Source organism: Leptonotus elevatus, chromosome 1, assembly GCF_054856555.1.
Source record: "Leptonotus elevatus isolate MCC_2025b chromosome 1, RoL_Lele_1.0, whole genome shotgun sequence".
Classification (NCBI taxonomy): domain Eukaryota; kingdom Metazoa; phylum Chordata; class Actinopteri; order Syngnathiformes; family Syngnathidae; genus Leptonotus; species Leptonotus elevatus.
Genome location: NC_141239.1, coordinates 35698004 through 35718149, shown reverse-complemented (window position 1 = coordinate 35718149; position 20146 = coordinate 35698004). Strand labels below are relative to the sequence as shown.

Sequence of the window (20146 nt, the reverse complement as noted above, 5' to 3'; positions counted from 1 at the left end):
TAACTCAAACGTGCCTCTGCATTGCCAGACATACATTGTTCCGACAGCAACGGTGTTTGAGGCCACAACTATAGAAAGTGAAGGAACAGCTGCGCTCAACAATATGCGTGTCTACGGGACTTGTTGCCTGCTTTTGATGGCACTTATTGTGTTTGTTGGGGTAAAGTATGTATCCACAGTGACACACATACACGAACAAACCCACGTGGACATATTAACCTCCTATTTTTTTTACCTCTTGCGCGCAGGTATGTGAACAAACTGGCCCTGGTGTTTTTGGCCTGTGTCGTGCTCTCCATCATGGCCACATATGCAGGAGTCATCAAGTCGGTCATTGGACCACCAGAGTTTACGTGAGTACGCGGCCAAATAAGCCTGCCTCGTTTGTTATTTAGCAACACGGTTTCTTATACAGTGGTGCCTTGAGAAACAAGCAATGCAGCTTACAGGGTTTCCAGTTAAGAGCCTTCGTTTTTGCATAAAACAAAGATAAGTATACATCATCTTTCCTTTTCTTTTTGGCCAGCCACAGTCTTATAAATGTACTGTACATCTTATATGTACTGCATATGTACCTGTATAGGTCTATATATATATATATATATATATATATATATATATATATATATTTTATTATTTTTATTTTTTTATTATTATTATTATTATTTTATAAATCTTGTGGTGATCATAATGATGTGCAAACAAATTCAATAAAAAAAAAAATCTGATGCGTTAAGAGCTCTTTTTGTAAGCCACTTGTATTGTTGTTTTCTTTTAGATAGCCATTGCAGGTAGCAAATAGCAACACATAGTTATGAAAGGTATTTGATTTAGCAGATAATTTAAGGTTAAAAATGCATTTTATATTGCGTTCTATTGTGTACATTGCATTTGATTTTTTTATTGCAATTGCAAAAAAGTGTTGTATTTGCTTTGGCATATCAAATAAAATAAATATATATATTTTCTGTGGTTCCAATCTGCCAGTATAATTAATACAGAATGTGCTGAAACTGTGTCAAGAAACAACCATGAAGAAACAATTCAGTTTTTTGGTCATATCTTAACTGTGCATCTATATTTTTTACGTTCTCAACTTCTCATGTTACTTACCGATATTATGTAAGTTTAAAAACACACTATGTTTAACCGCCGTTTTATTGTGCATCTACCAGCCAGTGTCAGAGTCCAATGTCCAACTAGTCGGGATGTAACGATATTGGCAATATCGTGATATTGCAAAATGAAAACGGCCACAATCTCGTTGTCATGTCTCGATACTAAAGGCAGCACATCTGTTAAAAAAGTCAGGATAATTTCCATTTGTGCAGTTGTCGCACCCTCTGGTGGCTAGTTTTTTAGTGCAGTTAAATTTTCACAAGGCATGTTTTGGCACTTCTATGTTTAAAATCCAAGCTAATGGTCAGATGAAGGGGAACGTAATATGCTTGTGAAGCGAGTCAATATGTGGAGGAACTAAATGTGTGCGTGCATTAGCAAGTATGTGCCTCAATATTATGTGCTATTAGAGATTGTAGGTTGTTTATATGCATTGCTGTTATGTACAAAAACACAATATTGTGTGTTGCTTTTTTAGTATGGGCTCTTTTTTTTTTTTTTTATTGTGATCTTTTTTTATATTGCCAACTTTCCCACAATATCGTGACAATTATCATATTGTGACGATTATTTCGTGATAATATTGTATCGTGATGTTGGGATATCGTTCCATCCCTATTAGGGGTGTGAATTGCCTAGTACCTGGCGATTCGATTCGTATCACGATTCATAAATTTCGATTCGATACCGATTAATCCAATTTTTTTTTTACTTAAATTTAGAAAATACTAATCAGTAAACTTGTACATGTACACTGTAAGATTTGTATGAAAATGTATTTATTTATCTGAAAATTCCGGCTTATAACTGAGCCACTGCATTTAACAAACAGGTTGCAGTCTGTTTCATGTTTGAACAGCACTGAAATAATGTTCCATTAATATACAATTTTTCCATGCTTAATGTGTGAATCCTAACCCTAAGTAAGACGTTTTGTTGAATAATTCCATAAAAAATTTATGTTTAAAAATCGATTCGGTTGCATATTGAATCGATTCGAGAATTGCGCACTATAATATCGCGATATATTGCCGAATCGATTTTTTCTAACACCCCTAATCCCTATACTAACTAGTGACTTGTGTCTGCTGTGGTTGGTTTAGTGTGTGTCTACTGGGGAACCGTTCTCTGAAGAATGACAAGTTTGAAGTGTGCGCGAAGACCGAGATCGTGGACAACCAGACTTTGACCACCGATCTCTGGAAACTTTTCTGTAACAGCGAACATCTCAACGCCACATGTGATGACTATTTCAATCTAAATAATGTTACAGAGATACCGGCTATTCCCGGGCTCTTGAGTGGAGTTCTGAAAGGTGAGAAATATGACATTTAAAATGCTTAATTCTCAATGGACTTCCATTAAAGGTGGATTGTTATGTTCTTGCTTTGTTGTGAATCAGACAACCTTTGGGGTGACTATGGTCCAGCTCATACGGTAATAGAAAAGAAAAAACAGAATTCGGTACCAGCTCAAGACGCATCCGGTGATTTATATAAACCCTATGTCTTCAATGACATTGCCACCTACTTCACGCTGCTGGTGGGAATATATTTCCCCTCAGTTACAGGTAAATACTATGATATTGCACGAAAGTCCATACATAGAAGATGTGCCATTACATTATGTGCAATTTAAAAGTGAACTCTTATATGCGTGTGTTTTTAATTCCAGGTATAATGGCCGGCTCGAACAGATCTGGCGATCTAAGAGATGCCCAGAGGTCAATACCAATTGGAACTATAATGGCTATTCTCACCACATCTTTCTTCTGTATCCTCCATAGGCTTATCACTTGAACTCATTCACTGCCATTGTCGGCTATAGACGTCAAAAATTCATTTTCAATATTTCTATTAGTTTAAGTATGAAAACCTAGAAAAAAATATTGTACATTTAGAACAGATATGAAATTTGTGATTAATCGTGAGTTAGTGAAGTCATGCGATTGATACAATTAAAAGTTTTTAATCGCCTGACGCCCCTAATTTTTAATAATCTTTCCTTTTTTTTATTTTTTAAATTGCGTCAGGCGATTAAAATATTTTATTGTAATTAATGGCATGACTTCAATAGTTAACTCATGATTAACCACAAATGTAATATCTGTTCTAAATGTACAATAAAAAAAATTCTAGGTTTTCATACTTTTGTTAACAAAAGTGGAAAAAAATGTAAACTAATAGAAATAGTTCAAATGAATTTTTGACGGCTATAGCCGTCAATGGCAGTGAATGAGTTAATAGTGGAAAAGTCAACATTAATTATCTTTTCAATTTTTTTTTTATTGTGTCACTATAGTTACATATTCTCATAATTCCAGGTTTATTTTTGTTTTATTTAATTCCTTTGTGAATGTGGGGTTGACCCTGCTATCTTTATATTTTAATGTGAGAGACCTGAAAGACTACTACTACTACTATATTTAGATTTAAATTTTGTATTATCATTTCACAGGTGTGTACCTCTGACAAGCATATACATTATACGATACGATATACTTTTATTTTCCCCGTGGGGAACTTTTTCCTGGACTCCGTCCAGCTGCAGTTACAGTAAGGAAGAAACAACAGAATAGAAAGAGATAAAATGAAAGTTAAATAAGAAGTGCAGCAATAAGAACACACACACACACACACACACTCCTAAATATATATATATATATATATATATATATATATATATATATATATATATATATATACATACATGAGTATGTACAGCACGGCTGCATATATTCCACACACACAACATTGCACCATATATCTTATTGTACTGAGTTAATGTCGGTTGTTAAGCAGTTTGATGGATGTCGGCAGGAATGAGTTCTTGTAGCGGTTCAGCCTGGTTCTGGGGGCCCTGAATCTCCTGCCGGAAGGCAGTAGCTGGAACTCATGATGCAGAATGTGAGTCGGGTCAGTAACAATTTTCTGTCCCAGTCCGGTGACGGACCGCTCATAAAGCATCTGTAGGGAAGGATGATTCCTGACCCCCATGATCTTCATGGCAGTCCGCACCAGACCGGCAATCTGTGACCTCGACTGCACAGTCAGGTTGCCGTACCAGGTCGCAATGCCGTATCTGATGATACTTTCCAATGCAGCCCGGTAGACCAACAGCATGATCCTCCGCTCCACTCCATAGACCCTAAGTCTGCGTAGGAAATAGAGACGCTGTTGGAGTTTGGAGCAGAGACTTCCAACATGTACCCTCCAGCTGAGTGTGTTGTCAATGTGGACCCCCAGATACCTGTATGAACCCACCTGGCTGATGTGATTGCTTTTAATGACGACTGGCCTGTGGTCACCAACAGCTTTTGGATCAAATATCACCTCCTCCGTCTTCCCCACATTGAGCACAAGATGATTCTGGTCACACCACTGGACACATTTCTCTATTTCTGAGAAATAGTCCAGTGGGCTACCGCCGGCCTGCAGCAAGCTGACGATAGCTGTGTCATCAGAGAACTTAATGATAAAGTTCTCTGGGTGTGATGTCACACAATCATTTGTGTACAACATGAAGAGGACCGGGGAGCTGACGCATCCCTGTGGGGCGCCTGTGCTTATCAATCTGGGTTCCGAGAGGGAGCTGTAGACCCTGACTTGCTGTGTGCGCTGTGTCAGGAAGGAGTGATACCACCTCGAGATGTACGGGTTCACATTCATCTCCTTCAGTTTACCCAAAAGCAGGTGCGGCTGCATTGTGTTGAACGCTGAGCTAAAGTCAACGAACAATACACGTGCATAAGCTTTAGGGCCGTCTAGGTGTTTGCTGACCAGATGTGTGATGCTGTTGATAGCATCGTCAGTGCCGCGACCCTGCTTGTAGGCAAACTGAAGGGAGTCTAAGTGTGCATCCACCTCCCCCCTGAGCAGAGTCACCATCAGCCTCTCGAAACACTTCATGACAATAGAAGTTAGAGCCACAGGCCTGAAGTCATTATTGACCACAGGACACTGTTTTTTAGGAACCGGGGTGATTACTGATTTTTTCCAGAGACTGGGAATGGAGTGTGAGTCCACAGATCTCTGGAAAATGGGCTGCCATGCCGCTGTGAGCTCCTCTGCACAGGATTTTAGCAGAAAGGCAGATATTATAAGTACTGCATATACATTGTATTGTCAAGCTTTTCGTCTTAATTTCAATATCAGACATCTCCTGTGTGCTATTGTTTGGAGCATGTATAGAGGGAGTGGTGCTGAGGGACAAGTAAGTAGTTCTCTTATATAACATTTATGTCCGATCTACAAGTGTTTACATTGTAAATGATCTTGATACTGACTGGAAGCATAGAATATAGTTCAAATATTTATGTTTTGTGTAGAGGCATAACATACTGTATGTAACCTTGCCTGTGCTTGTTCCAGGTTTGGGGAGTCGGTCAAGAATAGCCCAGTGATTGGAATCCTGGCCTGGCCGTCACCTTGGGTTATTGTGATTGGGTCATTCTTCTCCTGTTGTGGGGCGGGACTTCAAAGCCTGACCGGGGCCCCCAGGCTGCTTCAGGCCATCGCTCGCGATGGGATCATCCCGTTCTTACAGGTCAGTGCTGTGAGCTTGAGTGATAAAGTTCGGATTTATGCAATGCATCTTGTGAGATTTGACCAACACTGAGTTACAGTATGTAGTTTGTTTTTATCTGGACAAATACAGTACAATTTTACGATGAATTCAGAGTTTAGGGAAATGATTCATTGTGGAGCAGTAAGGTGAGTGAGTGGTTAGCATCTCTGCCTCACAGTTCTGAGGTTCCAGGGTTCGAATCTCCACCCCAGCCTTCCTCCTATGTGGAGTTTTTTTGCATTCTCCCTGAGCTTGTGTCGGTTTTCTTCATCCCGGTTTCCTTCCACATTCCAGAAACATACTTCTAAAGTTCATTGAAGCCACTCAAATAAAATCTGATTCTGAATAGTTGGTTGTGTGCCCGGCAATTGGCTGGCGGCCAGTTCAGGGTGTACCCCGCCTCTCACCTGGGATCGGCTTCAGATAACATACTAGGATAAGCAGGATGGAAAATGGATGGTTGGTAACCTTCAGTGCTCCAAATAACCATTTTGCCCATTTACACTGGGAGCCACAAAAACCCGTTTGACATCTAAAGTGAGGATAACACTGCGTACTGCATATTGCATATTATTTTATCTGCATGTATAAAAAAACTTGTAGTATGATGCATTTTATGAGATCAAAGAACTGCTACAGTGAACGCAACCTATTTCTGCATGAAACAAAAACATTTTGTACTCTAAAAAAAGAGTTTTCTTCATATTCACGAAATTAAAGACAAACTTAAATCGTCTATCAGCAGCAAAACAAAAATGCTTGTCTTTTTCTGTGTTCCATCATTTTATAGCGTGTGGAAACTGAAGAATGCTGTTGACTGTCAACTTGACTTAACAAAGAATATTTCACCTAAGAATCTAAAATGTGATTTAAAAAAAAAATCCCTGGTTAAAGTGATTTTTGTTCATGCGTTGAGCAACATCAGGGCTGTACAGTGAACACATCTCCTCAGTCCTTCATTTTCACACATAATTGCAAGTTGCCACCTATGACTATGAGGCACGTTTGTTAGTTCATGTAGTCATGACATTGATTCAACATTCTGTTTTATTCCAACACTTTTTTCCCCCCCTTGGCTTGATTCATCGTTTGTTGCCCGGGGGTCAAATAGCTCAATAAACTGTGGCGCCTGGTATGTTTTCATTTGTTTTATTTTAATGTTAAAAGAGCACCTTAATCTTCAAATTTAAAGTTACACTGAAAAATGAACAAAGTACTTTAAAATGACTTGTTGTTGTTCATTTTTTAAAGTCACTGAGAGCCATAATAGGTTTCGGACCCATGTCCTAAATTGAAGACAAATTTCACTATGACTGCAGAATAATCCGAGTTATCCTCTTTTTCTTTTCATGATGACGTTCTCATGAACATCCTCTCTCCTTTTCTGGTCTTTCTTAGATATTTGGACATGGTAAAGCCAATGGCGAGCCCACTTGGGCTCTGTTGCTGACAGTTGGTATCTGTGAAATAGGAATACTTATTGCCTCTCTGGATGCCGTGGCTCCCATTCTCTCCATGTACGTACTATACTTGATGTTGTTAGACACACTGTCGGCACTTTGTGATCACTTGCACAATCTAATGAGATCAAATACATGAACTGTATCAAATATTGACATAGATAATCACGCCACAGTCTGAAATGAATTCCTCAGGTAGTGTCGTTCATAATTGAACTTTAGAATAATAATGATTTGGACTGTCACAAGCCACAATCAAGTCATATAGAAATTGGATGGCTTAACGTATGGATGAATTCCATCTTGACTTGCTGCTTGTTTTGCAGTTAGTGTTCACATCTGTCTTCAGTAATTGAAAAGTATGCTCATTAGGGGTGTGAATTGCGTAGTGCCTGGCGATTTGATCCGTATCACGATTCATAGGTCACGATTCGTTTGATTAATCCCAATACAATCTATAAATTGATTATTGCAATTTTTTTTAACTCAAATTTAGAAAATACTAATCAGTAAACTTGTACATGTACACTGTAAGATTTGTATGAAAATGTATTTATTTATCTGGAACTTCAGGCTTACTGCCACTGCATTTAACAAACAGGTTTCAGTCTCTTTCATGTTTGAACAGTACTGAATTAAAATATTAAGGCTTAGTGTTCCATTAATATAACACATTTCTTCCGTGCTTAAAGCGTGAACCCTAAACCTAAGTAAGACATTTTGTTGAATATTTCCATCAAAAAGTGATGAAAATCGATTCGGCCGCATATTGAATCGATTCGAGAATTGCGCACTGTAACATCGCCGAATCGATTTTTTTCTAACACCCCTAATGTTCATCATCCTTTGTTTTGTTCCCGAACTGTGCTCTATTTTGTTATGGGGATGTATTTTGGCAAACTTAAATTGTTCAATGTCAATAGCAGCCTTTTTCTCATCATTTCTCTTTCTTAATGTGTCACTGCATATCCACAGGTTTTTTCTTATGTGCTATCTGTTTGTAAACCTGGCCTGTGCTGTCCAGACTTTGCTCCGAACCCCCAACTGGAGACCTCGCTTCAAATTCTACCACTGGTGAGGATATTTCGTAACTTTGCCCATTAGTCCTCCTTGTGTTTCACAAATAATTCAATTATAACTCCAAAATCTTTTTCTTTTCTTTTTTGTGGTTCCTAGGACGTTGTCTTTCTTAGGGATGAGTCTGTGTTTGTCTCTCATGTTTATCTCTTCCTGGTACTATGCCCTGGTTGCCATGGTGATAGCTGGCTGCATCTACAAGTACATTGAGTACAGAGGGTGAGTTAAAGGGCGCCATGTCAGATTGACCTTTGTTTTAAAGTTTCTGTTGTAGTTATTTGCCCCCATGGAACTTCCTGTTGTACAACTCAGAAGCCTTTTTTTTTGTTTATGTGGAAACAGGAACAGCTATTTATGAAACATGTTTATATCTACCAATACAAAACAATAGTGTTACTATATTTAAAAGCATCAAAGGAATAACAAGTCACAACTCATGCTCTAAAAAAACAACACAGGGCAGAGAAGGAGTGGGGAGATGGTCTCCGAGGTTTGTCTTTAAATGCAGCACGTTACGCCCTAATCCATCTTGAGGAAGCACCACTACACACCAAAAACTGGAGGTGAGTTCTATATGTTACAGAGGCTGGCCATGCGCTTGCTTTGGGTCTATTGACTTAATCCATCGCTTAATACCACCACTATCCTGTCATAATTATAGAAATCATTCAAACTAATTTAAAATTATACAAAGTGGTCAAATTACCAAAATCCCACAACATGCTATGTTTCAGGCAAACGAAGAACTGGGAACATAGTGTAAAACGTAGCATTAGCCGCTGTGCTAAATGACAACATGGAGTTTAATTGTGAATAAGTATAGTATAGTAAATTCATCCCCACGCATCCTGTTTAAGGTCATACACAGCAAATCGGTCAGTGTTAAATTTCCAATGTTGGATCAAATATGCAGTGAGCAGCGTTATTTTGACACTGTTAGGATAAAAAAGTTACACTGTCAGAATAAATTTCCTTGAGTTTTGGGTTAGATGTTGGGTGTAACCTGAATAGCACTACCTTGAGTATTAAATTAACCATACCCTCATTTCCGGTGAAGGAGAAACTTTCTTCATTCTCACTGTGCTGTCGACATTTCAATAGTGATACATCCAGTTCATGTTGTTGTTGGGCCGGTGTGGCCCACTGGTAGAGTGGTCGTCTCCTGACCCTGAGACCATCAGTTCGATCCCAGACCAAGTGTGACTATGTCAAAGTATCCTTGAGCAAGTTATTGAACCCCCAGTTGTTCCTGATGCTGTGTCATCAGTAGTCAAACTGTAAAGAGCTTTGAGGGCCTTGTAAGGAGGAAAAACGCTATACAGATGTAGTACCATTTACCAGAGTAAAGTGTTGTTTGAGTTACATTTTTAACTCTGACACTAGTGCAATACACTCAAAAGTGTTTAAACACCAGAGTTAAGTGTGGTTTGGCATGATTAAATGTTTAACACTGACGCTATGTAGAGTACTTTCAACACTACGCAGTGTTTACCAGTGTAGATTTCTAACACTATACAGTGTTTGAGTAACACTGGCTAAGTGTGGGAAAAAAGTAGCACTTTGAAAAGTGTTAGATTTACATTCGTTGGTGTGGACACGTATAAAGACTTTTCTAGTGTTAGATTTAACACTCTCAGTGTTAATCTAGCACTGGCGATTTTTCTGTAGTGAAGCGGGAGTCTGCCTGGCAGACTAAGGCTGTTATACAATCTTATTTTATTTTGTTCACTTAAAAAAAAAAAAGAAGAAGAAGCTTGGTCCAGATCTTAGCTCTACTTAAGGCACTATGTTGGAATTTGTAAGTCTTTATTTTAATATTATATTTATACAGTACTGTGCAAAACTCCCCAAGGATACTGTAGGTTAAACACATTTTGTTGAACATTTATAGGCATAGCAAATACCTTAAATTAACATTTTGACTGCCACTGATAAATGTTATTTACATGATTTTATTTGCACCATTTCATGTCAACGTGGCATCAATGGAACCGCCGTGAACCAGGAAGTAGTCTACGATTAACAGATGCACAAACAAACATTAAATATGGCACCCACGTTTTGAGGGTCATTGAAGACTTTGTCATAGTAATGTAATGAAAATAATCATACTGTATATGATGCACAAAACCTAATCCGAGCTGTGAAACTAAAAGTGTACTTCTTCAATGCATAGAAAATGGTGGTATTGGTTTGTAGTCAGTAAACCTGTTTTATTTCACAAGCGCGCTTGGATTTTGTCATGTCCTCAGGCCTCAGCTATTAGTGTTGTGCAAGTTGGACTCAGACCTGGCGGTGAAACATCCGCGCCTCCTGTCCTTCACTACACAGCTCAAAGCAGGAAAGGGGCTGACCATCGTCTGTTCTGTACTGGAGGGAACCTACATGACGCGAGGGGCTGATTCCAAGACCGGAGAGCAGGTTTGACTATTTGTTCGCTTACTGTTGACCCGTTGACAAGTTTAAGTGTCAACCAGCACACAGATCCTGCATTCCAGCCTGTTGATTCTCAGCTGTGCAGTGATGCACAGCTCAAGTTAATGAATGCATGTAGACAAAACATAAGGGATGGTTCGGGTTCACTCGCACCTTGGCGTGGAGGATTGCACAAACATCATTTTTGATTCATATTCAGTCTGCCTTTTGTTGCTGTCTGCCTGCTGCCATCTATCTCAAGAGTGAACTTGAGCAAATCCAGGGGTCTCCTAGATTATTATGATTAACCTTATTGTTTTGTTCACCTGCACGGACACCTGTACAGTTTTAGAATGTTTTAAGTAATAGTATTCCATTAATATCAAGGCCGTAGGGTCCGACAGATTAACTCATTCACTGCCATTGACGGCTATAGACGTCAAAAATTCATTTGAACTATTGCTATTAGTTTAACATTTTTTTCCCACTTTTGTTAACAAGAGTAACCTAGAAAAAAATGAGTGTACATTTAGAACCGATATAAAATTTGTGAGTAATCGTGAGTTAACTCGTGAAGTCATGCGATTAATTATGATTAAAAAATGTAATCGCCTGATGCCCCTAATTTTTTCTTTTTTCTTTTTTTTAAAGAAAAGATTATTTAAAAATTAAAAAAAAAAAATTTAAAGAAGAAAAGATTATTAAAAATGAGGGGTGTAGGTGTTAAAATTTTTTTTCGGGAGTTAACTATTGAAGTCATGCAATTAATTACATTTTTTTTTAAATAATCGCCTGACGCAATTAAAAAAAAATTATTTTTATTTTAATCATAATTAATCGCATGACTTCACTAGTTAACTCACGATTAATCACAAATTTTATATCTGTTCTAAATGTACAATAAAAAATATTCTAGGTTTTCATACTCTTGTTAACAAAAGTAGGAAAAAATGTTAAACTAATAGAAATAGTTCAAATTAATTTTTGACGTCTATAGCCGTCAATGGCAGTGAATGTGTTAAATTGAATAAGGTCATTTTTCCTCCTTAAACAACTCAACCCATTTTTATGAATTTGGGACCATCATTGGAAGTACACCAGTCCTGAGTGTTGGGATGAGAATGAGCCTGCATTGTCAACACCTGCACTCCAATGCCCTTGAAATGAATGAGCGACAGCTCGAAATGGCGTGACTTTATATTTCCTCCTCTCCCACATCTCCCTTTGTGGATCGCTTGGCACCCGCAGAACCTGAAAGAAGCCATGGCCGCAGAACGGACCAAAGGTTTCTCCCACGTAGTCGTGTCCTCCAACCTGCGAGATGGCTTCTCACTGCTCATCCAGTCAGCGGGGCTGGGAGGGATGAAGCACAATGCGGTTTTGATGGCTTGGCCGGCAGGCTGGAAGCAGGCTCGAGACTCTTCCTCAAGGAGGAACTTTATAGGTCAGCGTCACAGGATGGTATGGTAAAATGTTTCTTTTCTGCTCAGTCATATAAACTCAAACATTTGTCTTTACCTTCAGAGACTGTGAGGGAGACAACAGAGGCCAATCATGCTCTGCTGGTGGCGAAGAACATCGACCACTTTCCCGGAAACCAGGAGCGGCTGAAGGAAGGGACCATCGACGTGTGGTGGATTGTCCACGACGGTGGACTGCTCATGCTGCTGCCATTTTTAATCAGTCAACACAAGGTTTGCATCTTTCAGTCATATGTTAAATTTGCCTGGTGATCATCTTTACTTAGAGATACAAATGCCCTGTATTGTTTGTTTGTTGTAATATTTTCACTTTGAGTCTCTTCATGTTAACACTAACCAGAGCTGACTTTGTTGTCTACGTTCCATACTTATTTTATTAATATTATTGACTTAGGGTCCCTTTTTCCATATTGTACTGCCAAGACAGAAACGTGTGTACCACATTTTTTTATGGAACAATAACTTCCATTAACAGTATTATGGTCATGGTCACACTTTTTCATCACTGGTATGCTTCTGTGGTGGAATCATAACAATCACACTTAATTAAGTCAACTTTAAGCATTTCTTGATAATAGTATGTTAAATGTGACCTCACTAGTCTAAACATGACATTGTGATTAATATTACATTTGTAGAATATGGGTTATGAAGCAAAATCCAGAGTAACTGTTATGTCATTTTTTACTTGACAGCAAAATGGCCGCCTTCTGATATTAATAAAAACTGCTGGAATTTGCAGTTTGACTCCACTAATGCAATATTATCTAAAATGCTATATTTAGACTAGTGGGGCTGCATAGAACATATTGTTGTCAAGAACCGGAGCACAAATAGGACAAACATACTAAAACAATTATTCCTCACTACCTTAGCTTTCAGTTACTTACAAGTGCTGATATGTTTGCAAAGCACATACCTCGAGTGAAAACTCGTATAAATAGGCAAAATGCCTTTCATGTTCAGCATAATTGCCCTCCACCGCAGCATCTCTGACACTTCATCATTATATATTTCTCTTTTGTGAAGCAAGTTTTGTAGACCCAATCTTTATACTACTATTTGTTAAAGTCAAGTCATCTTTATTTATAAGAACAATGTTGTCTAGTCAGCGGTATATAGTAGTTCTGAAGTGAAATTAACCAGCATGTCTCTCATGAAGGTATGGAGGAAGTGTAAAATGCGCATCTTCACAGTGGCTCAGATGGATGACAATTCCATCCAGATGAAGAAAGATCTGCAGATGTTCCTATATCATTTGCGTCTGGATGCAGTGGTGGAGGTTGTTGAGATGGTGAGGGATTTTTCTTTTCTTTTTTTTATGCATCAAATGGTATCTATCGATACACAGTAAATATACCGAAATTCAAATGTGTTTACCGCCCCAGCACGACAGTGATATCTCAGCTTTCACCTATGAGAAGACACTGGTGATGGAGCAGAGATCTCAAATGCTCAAACAAATGCAGTTATCCCGAACAGAACGAGAGAGAGAGGTACAATCATTAAAAAAAAAATCTTGAAATCTTAAAGAAAAATACCATACGGTAAGATGGATGACAGCACCCAAATTGCTCCCTTTTTTAGGCTCAACTGATCCATGATCGGAATACAGCGTCTCATTCCACAAAGGAAGACAACGCTTCAGCGGACAAACCTGAACGTGTACACATGACCTGGACCAAAGACAAACTCATTAATGAGAGAAATAAACATAGGGAAGGAGTGGGTGTAAAAGACATGTTTAACATGAAACCGTAAGTGCTTTTTCATTCAACACGTTTGACATTCAGATGATTTTTTTTATTTTTTTTATAAACATCATTCAAACATTTTGCACTGTACAAATTGTAGCCTTCCTCAATAGTTACAGTTAGCAGTTGTTGTTTTGGCCACAATTTGTGATGGTAGAATTGGACATCTAAACCCCTGTGAAAGCATCTTCCCATCTGACTGTTGAGATGAACCAATTTATCATATTACTGCATTAATGTTATCTTTTTGTCCCCCCCCCCCCCTCCCTCTTTTAGTGAGTGGGAGAATCTGTAAGTGGTTTTGCATTTCACTTTGCTTACCTGACATGAGCATGACCTCTTTGTATGCATGTGCATGATAATCATCCTGTCAACGTGCATGATAATTACAGTACAATTGTTTATGTGCTCAATACACTCACATCAGAACATTACAAGTACATCACAAAATTAAGGTTTATTTTCAAAATGATCATATGTGCAATAAGTACAATATAGTGCATTGTATTAAAACCCTTATTATTTAGCCCTGTGATTGACTGAGGTCCATTTGTACAACATATTTCATAAATTGACATTGGGAGAGATGTACTAAAACTTGGTTATCGTTGTAGTTGACAAAGACAAAATCATACACGCAAACAATAATGACAAACAAAAGCAAGTACACTTAGGTTAGTGGGTTTGAAAAAAGTGCTACTTAACAATAATAAAAAAGAGCAGACGTGAGATTTGGAGACTTAAAGTAGCAGGGGTTCAATATCATTACAAAATTTAGGAAGATGATAAACTATTAAGGGCAAAATGCATGCATACATTTTAGAGTGCAATAATCATGGAAATGACAAATGAAATAACACCTATTGATAAAAGCTGCAGGTTTTTAAGAAAGTAACTGTATATAGCACTTTTACAGAGAGGACACACTTGGGATTTACGTAGTTTTGTAATAGTCCGTCCGTCCGTCTATCCATCCATCCATCCATCCATCCATCCATCATCCTACTGCTTAACCTCACAAGGGTCATCATCAGAAACAGCATTTTACAGGAAAAAGTTGAAAACCCCTAATCCAACAAATCAAAATCAATAAAAACAATCCAATTTGGCAGCATCACAAGGCAACAACATAACAATAAGAACTACATCTACACTGGTAGTGGTAAGCATAGTTATTGTTACTATCCCTCTGACACTAGTCATGAAATTGTATTGGTGTTATTTGCATGAACCTCAAAACATTTCCGGTGAAGGTATTTGCCTACTCTACTTCTAGATCTAGATCTTCCCCTCATATCACTACATATACCAAGGATAAACTTTTCGTCTAATATTGTCCATGTTGTTGATTTAATCTAGCAACCAGTCCAACGTGAGAAGGATGCACACGGCTGTGAAACTCAATGAGGTGGTGGTCAAGAAATCACAGGATTCGCAGCTGGTCCTGCTTAACATGCCAGGCCCACCAAAGAACAAAAAAGGGGAGGAAAACTGTATCCTTTTACATTCATCTTTTTTTCAATTTTTCTTAATTTTGCACTACTATAGTAATTATTAACTCATTCACTGCCACTGACGGCTATAGACGTCAAAAATTAATTTGAACTATTTCTATTGGTTTAACATTTTTTCCCACTTTTGTTGACAAGAGTATGAAAACCTAGGAACAAAATTGTATTGTACATTTAGAACAGATATAAAATTTGTAATTAATCGTGAGTTAACTAGTGAAGTCATGGGATTAATTATGATTAAAAAATGTAATCGCCTGACGCCCCTAATTTTTTATATTTTATTTTTTTTTTAAGAAAAGATTGTTTTAAAAAAAATTAAAAAAATATTTTTTAAAGAAAAGATTAATAAAAATGAGGGGCGTAGGTGATTAAAATTTTTCGTAATTAATCGCATGACTTCACTAGTTAACTCACGATTAATTAAAAATTGTTTATCTGTTCTAAATGTACAATCATTTTTTTAAAGGTTTTCATACTCTTAAGAAAAGTGGGAAAAAAATTTAAACTAATAGAAGTAAGAAAGATTTATTTTTTTTGACGTCTATAGACGTAAATGGCACTGAATGAGTTAAGGAGCAAAGAACAATAGCAAAAAGGGGAAAAAGAGTAGCTACTCATACTTAGGACATTGACAAATCTGATAATAATAATCCTGATGACAGATGAGAGATGTGACTATTAATCATCACACTCAGATAACATGCATTCAAAATGCATTCAATTCCACAGTTTGCACTAAATGCACTTACAAAAGTCACATACTGTATGTACTCACTGTGGTTGTCCCTTGTGTTTTTTCCAAAAATATATTTTATATTTCTCCCATACTGAGCAACATCTTGACACGTGCATGATCGTGTATTCTGTTGCGTTCCTTAAGAGGCTGTCTGCAAGATATGGAGTTTCTAGAAGTGCTCATGGAAGGACTGGATCGTGTCTTATTGGTTCGTGGAGGTGGTCGGGAGGTCATCACCATCTACTCTTAACCAAGAAAACCAAGGAAGACGGTGACAAATTTGCCGATCAACAGTCTATGGATTCAGTGTTGGACATAGATGAAGTTCTTAGACTTTGCAAGCCTTCTCCATGGCAGAGACCGTGGAAATTAGGGCGTCTGACAAAGTGAGGTGAGTGCACCTCGACAGCCCATTCTGCAGATGGTCAACCATCTGTACTGTAGATTGTAAGATTACCAATGTGAACTTCAATTCACATGATTAATTACTTTACATGGCACATAGAGGAAACAAGTGCCACTTGCTATCTATTTGTATTCATTATGTTGACAACAACGAATCAACGTAGTGAAATCCTTTATTGAATCATGACTGTGGAATCATGGGATGAGTTGTCTCATTTGCGACATGTCACTGTATTGAAAGTTAAAGATGAAGTCGACGTGATGGAACAGGAAAGAGTGCTAACACATTTTAATACGCTTTACCAACTACAGTATGTCCTGTGTTTAGTAGGACCATGAAGAAATTGTCACTAACTAAAATGTTTATTATCTTCATCATTTTTTTGATTTAAAGTGAGCCGGCAGTCGTAATGAAAAAGAAAAACGATTGGCTTTGGTCTGTCGTCATGGTTTGTCAGTATTGTAAACTGAGGATAAGATCTTGTACTACATGTATTATATGGTATTGAGAAAGATATCAAAAGGGAAATATGTTTGTGTAAAGTGTACTTTGTGTAACATGTGATCACAATGTTTAAGCATTGATAAGTTGTGATAATTTTTTTAATGTATTATTTTGTGTGTATGATATGTAATGACTTTGAATGGCCGTGCAATTTGGTGACTTTCATATGCTCCTTTTGCTTCATCTGTTTATCTTCTCGTGGATTCATGAAGTGTGCCAATCAGAAATTGTCAAGTTTGTTTGAAAATAGCTTGTTTTAAAGCATTTATAGTAAGTAGACCCTTTTTACAACTTCTCATCATAATGAAGCGTGTTTTTATTTCTCACAAATGGGTTAAAGCAAGCCTTGTAGCAACAATTTTATTATTTACTTTACAATGCATTAGTGACAAAAATAAATGCCCTTGCCACCTTACTTTTTTTTTCTTTTTTTTTTTAAGGGAGCACTTAAATCACATATCATACTGTAGATGTCAGTGTATTCTAAATCCTCAGTTGATAATGTTATCTGTCGACAACAACATAAGAACAATAACTGAGAACTGGATTCAGACTCCTTGTCAAAATAAAATTTCTAAGAAACAAGCAGAACATTCTATACTACTTCTCCCGAACCCTCTTGTGTCTATCGTGTGCTTAATTTGAACCTGCCCTCAACTGTGAAGAGAAGCAAAATCTGTCAATTCTGCTGCTCCCTGGGAAATTCAAACGGGACTTCACGCTGCCTGGCTGTGAGCGCAGGCCTCATTTGTTGAAGTCAGGCACTCGTACCATCCTCATCATGTCTTTTTCTTACAACTTGGCCAGAAATATGCACAGCTGGAGGTCAATTTGTAAGGCTCTGGCAGTGCTCTTATTTTTTTCAAAAGCGTCAGAATGCGTCCCGCTGCTGGGTCGTTTCCCTCTAATGATCCCCAAAAACGTTCTCACTTCTAACACCCTGCTAGGCGATATAGCAAAGCTATCATTAGTAGATCCTGGAATGAACTGCCTGCAGATACTGAAGGCTCAACTTTATGTATTAACCCAAATAACAGAGACATTTAAGTTATTTCACAAAACAAGGATGACATATAACAGTTTTTTCGTTCTCCATAAATAATAGTAATGATATCCAAAGAAACTCATTTAGAAAAGAAAAGACTTGAAGCAACTGCAGTGTGCATAATGATTGTATTGTGGTTTTGTAGGAATTACCCCAATTTGCTACACAGTATGGTAATATTAATGAACAATACAAAATATACATTGTTTTCTCATTTAAAATGTGTCTGGCCTTTCCCAACAATCCAAAAGTGTGTGCTACCTTTGCCCTAATATGTTTTATATGGGCTTTCCAGCCGATTTGGTCAAGAATCACACCCAGAAATTTGTTTTCATAAACCCGTTCAATTTGAACGTCATTAATCCTTATTATTAGTTATGCGTTTATTTTACTGTTTCCAAACAGCATCAGTTTGGTTTTATTTAAATTTAATGAAAGTTTGTTTAAGTCAAACCATGTTTTAAGTGTATTTAATTATTTGGTGACCACCTCCACAAGCTGCTGCAGGTTGTCCCCAGAACAGAAAATGTTTGTATCATCTGCAAATAGCACAAACTTTAAGATTTTCGGAACCTTACAAATGTCGTTTATGTACATAATAAACAATTTTGGTCCCAAAGCTGACCCTTGTGGGACTCCACAAGTAATACCCAGTTGAGTTGATTTGTGATTTCCCTTTTGCACAAATTGATTCCTATTAGATAGATAATTTGTCAACCATTTGAGTTTAACTCCTCTAATTCCATATTTGTCAAGTTTCCTAACTAGTACATGATGATCTATTCTGTCAAATGCTTTTTTTTTAAATCCACAAATACTCCTACTGCATATTTTTGGGGAGTCCAGAGAACTGGTTATTTCTTCCATTAGCTCCATTAATGCCATTGATGTGGATCTCTTTGGTCTGAATCCATATTGACTGTCATTTGTCAATTCATACTTTTCGATGAAATTATCTAGTCTATTTGCAAAAAGTTTTTCTAACATTTTTGAGAATTGAGAGAGTAGAGAAACCGGCCTGTAATTCGTGAATTCACTTTTGTCTCCCGCTTTGTAAATCGGGATGACCTTGGCAGTTTTCATTTTTATCAGGGAATACACCTGATGACAAGGACAAATTACACACATAGGTCAATAGCTTTATAATTACATCAATTATTTTCTTAATCAAAAACATATCAATGTCGTTCCAGTCTGTGGAAATTTTGCCCTTGCATTTCCCAACCATATCAATAATCTATTTTTCAGTTGCAGGATTCAAAAACATTGAGCTAGGGTTGCTATCAATAAAGTCCCCGAACCTCCCCAGGCCTTCTTCCGGCTGTGGGTTTGCAATTTGTTCTGCCAGTTTTGGCCCAACACTTACAAAAAATCTTGACAACAAGTTGAGGTGACAGTGGACCAGATAGTCGTTCATTGCTGGAGCTCTCCATTCAAGCCGGCGAGACTTCCTTGTTCGCCGAGCCGCTCACTCGACCAATGATAGGCAGTTTGCAATGACGGAGTCCAACCCAAGACACGCTTAGAACCACCCCCTCATTTGAATAACATTTCGTCCTGGCAGTATGGACGAAAACTGCAAAAATTCTAAATAAATAAATGACTTTGTATATGTATGTATGTATATATATAAAAAAAATTATATCCGTTTTTATTTTCACTTTTAGTCATTTATTTATTTAGAATTTTTGGCAGTTGTGGTCCTTTATTGACCATTTGCACCGATGTCACGTGACTTCCCTATGATGGACGGCGGAAGAAAATAATTGTTGAATGGAAGTGGACGTGACCTGGAGCGACTTAGTGACTTAGCAACTGCTATTTTACAAATTAAAAGTTATTATTGCCCCTAAGAGCCATGGAATCTACTACTTCAACCAAAGTTCGCCTGTCAGTCGAAGTTGCACATTTAGTCGGGACTCATAGAGCGCGATATTTACTTAAGTTGGAGATCGCTAGTTTGAAAACAGCCCCTTACCTTCTGTTGCCTGCTGTTTTTACCAAGTTAATCAAATCGCCCACTTTGCCGGAATTCACAGCGCACGACATATGTCATTATGTAGTCAATG

At 37.7% G+C, this 20146-nt stretch overlaps 1 protein-coding gene across 3 annotated transcripts in view; it reads left to right on the top strand.

The window, feature by feature from the left end:
• The window catches only part of LOC147181860 (solute carrier family 12 member 7-like), a 35779-nt gene extending 18133 nt beyond the window's left edge, over positions 1 to 17646 (top strand). For 2 of the 3 annotated variants that reach the window (XM_086095165.1, XM_086095179.1), the window contains 20 exons: positions 29 to 165; positions 249 to 353; positions 2223 to 2434; positions 2522 to 2689; positions 2794 to 2892; positions 5274 to 5331; positions 5490 to 5664; positions 7084 to 7202; positions 8121 to 8219; positions 8322 to 8441; positions 8681 to 8785; positions 10475 to 10643; positions 11886 to 12081; positions 12162 to 12331; positions 13281 to 13412; positions 13507 to 13614; positions 13706 to 13875; positions 14149 to 14163; positions 15232 to 15365; positions 16281 to 17646. In XM_086095165.1, the coding sequence (XP_085951291.1) occupies positions 29 to 165; positions 249 to 353; positions 2223 to 2434; positions 2522 to 2689; positions 2794 to 2892; positions 5274 to 5331; positions 5490 to 5664; positions 7084 to 7202; positions 8121 to 8219; positions 8322 to 8441; positions 8681 to 8785; positions 10475 to 10643; positions 11886 to 12081; positions 12162 to 12331; positions 13281 to 13412; positions 13507 to 13614; positions 13706 to 13875; positions 14149 to 14163; positions 15232 to 15365; positions 16281 to 16372 (2583 nt within the window). In that variant the 3' untranslated portion in view covers positions 16373 to 17646. The remainder of the gene's footprint in view (positions 1 to 28; positions 166 to 248; positions 354 to 2222; positions 2435 to 2521; positions 2690 to 2793; positions 2893 to 5273; positions 5332 to 5489; positions 5665 to 7083; positions 7203 to 8120; positions 8220 to 8321; positions 8442 to 8680; positions 8786 to 10474; positions 10644 to 11885; positions 12082 to 12161; positions 12332 to 13280; positions 13413 to 13506; positions 13615 to 13705; positions 13876 to 14148; positions 14164 to 15231; positions 15366 to 16280) is intronic. The other variant, XM_086095171.1, reaches the window with a different exon arrangement.
• The last annotated feature ends 2500 nt before the right edge of the window (positions 17647 to 20146 follow it).